At 45.5% G+C, this 2,040-nt stretch overlaps 1 protein-coding gene across 1 annotated transcript in view; it reads right to left on the bottom strand.

Moving 5' to 3' along the window:
• THAP12 (THAP domain containing 12) overlaps positions 1-2,035 on the bottom strand; it is a gene marked incomplete at its 5' end in the record, with an annotated part of 25,770 nt that extends 23,735 nt beyond the window's left edge. Inside the window, one exon of the mRNA XM_011368434.2 lies at positions 1,956-2,035. Coding sequence (XP_011366736.1) covers positions 1,956-2,035 — 80 coding nt within the window. The remainder of the gene's footprint in view (positions 1-1,955) is intronic.
• Between the last annotated feature and the right edge of the window lie 5 nt (positions 2,036-2,040).

Below are 2,040 nucleotides of genomic sequence, written 5' to 3'. Positions count from 1 at the left end.
GAGCTATTTCTCACTCTCCTGAGTTAGTTCCTCCCTTATCTCCCTGAATTTTAAATACCAGGAATGTCCCAGTGCTCAATCCGCAGACTAACTCTCCCTTATTTACCTGGTACCATGGCTTTAAATACCTTCTATAAACTGAGAACATCCGTATTTACAATTTCCAGTCTGGAATTCTCTAAATGCCAGACTTGTATATCTTTAATGGTTTTACCTCATAAATATTTAGGTCACTGTTCTAAATATGGGCCATTTTGCACTCATTTCTGGATAGCGTATGAAGGCATCTATCTATTCTTGAACGTCTATCAGGTGTCTCAAACTAAATCTTTAATATTCCTCCAGCAAATCTGCTCCTCCCAGTCTTCCACAGCTAAGTAAAAGTTCAGATTAAAAATCGTTTAGAGTCATTCTTGACTTCTCTTTTTCTCTTACAACCTCCATCTAAACCATTAAAACTTATCTCCTCCTCTTCTATTTCCTGAATTATTACAATTGCCTTTAACTGGTCTTCCTGCTCTTACCTTTACTTCCCTACAATCTATTTAACAAGAGGCCAGCAGTTCTATTTCAAGTATGTCTCTCTGCTCTAAATCCTTAAATGACTTCCTATCTCATTTAGAATAAATGCCCAAAGTGCTTTTCATGGCCTACAATGTCCTATACAATCTACCCCTAACCCACCCCCTACACACATGCTTTTCCAGTCTAATCTTTTCTCTCTCTCTCCTTTCTTAAACCAGCTCTAGCGGTCCACAGACCTCTGGCTGTACCTCTAACAAGCCTTTACATTTACTGTTTCTAAAGACTGGAATGCTCTTCCCCTAGCTATCTCGAAGTCTGGCCTCCTCACCTACCTCTGGTCTTTGTGCAAATTCACCTTAGTGAGGCCTTCTCTGATTACGTGTTTAAAATAACAATTGTGTCTCCCAGCTACTATTTTCCTACCTCCACAACATGTGCTTCTTCTATATAGTATTTAGCACCATCTGACACACTGTATATTTACTTGTCTATTTTCTCCCACTAAAATGTAAACTACATGAAAGCAGGGACTCGATTGTTCATCTGTACACTCCCGGTGCTCAAAACAATGCCTACCTAGCACATAGTAGGCCTGCAATAAATATCTGTGGATCTATTAAGTAGCATGTTATAATCGCTCATTTACATCTGCCTCTTTAATAGACTGTGAGCTTTCTGCAGGCAGCAACACTGCCTCATTCACCTCTGAATTTCCAGCACCTAATACACATAATTAGTGTTGATCTGACATGAATGAAATCAACGAGAGGCCAAGGGAAAATCCTCAGCCTTTCAAACACAGTCCCTGCGCTATTACTGTAAAAATACATGTCAAGGTCTATAGGTTACCTCAAGGAAGAGGTTTCTATACCAATTCTCTTGCCCTCACATGTACTCTCCTCTCCACATCCCGTTATCTCCACAATAACAAAGTAAGATAATGAGTAACGGTGAGAGATGGAATATGAACCATTAACAAGGCCGAAGGAGGAAATATTTGTGACTTGACTTGAGATCAAAGAAGGTAGCCGGACTCCAAAAAAGAAACTGTCCGGGGGTGGTGGTATCCAAGTCCCTCTTTTGACATCTGAGGAAACTAAAGCCCAGAGAAGAAAGCGACTTACCCGAAGTCACACAGCAAACTAACCAGGGCGAGAACCCACTTTATCCCGCCTGCGCACTGCCCCAGTTGCCTCTTATTTCGGGTGTTGCGCCCTAGGCGCCGAACCCTCAAGCGCGCACGTGCTCCGAAGTCCCCGGGCGCCCGCCCGCCCACTGCTCGCGGCCCGTTCTCCTCCTGGGTCTAAGGCTGAGATCGACGACTGTGCCCACACACGCCACTCTCAGCCCGGAGCCTGCCCGGGGTCGGCGGTAGACAGGGCGCACCGCGGAGGTGGGCCCGGGCTGCCAGCTCTGCGCCCGCCGCTTACCTGGCCGGATCCCGCGGGAACCTGAAGAAGGCCAGATCCGACTGCGTGCTTTTCCGCGTGCAATTGGGGGCCGCGCAAAAGTTCG

This window comes from Pteropus vampyrus, unplaced genomic scaffold (assembly GCF_000151845.1).
Source record: "Pteropus vampyrus isolate Shadow unplaced genomic scaffold, Pvam_2.0 Scaffold141, whole genome shotgun sequence".
Taxonomy (NCBI): Eukaryota; Metazoa; Chordata; class Mammalia; order Chiroptera; family Pteropodidae; genus Pteropus; species Pteropus vampyrus.
This window is presented reverse-complemented; position numbering and strand designations above follow the sequence as displayed.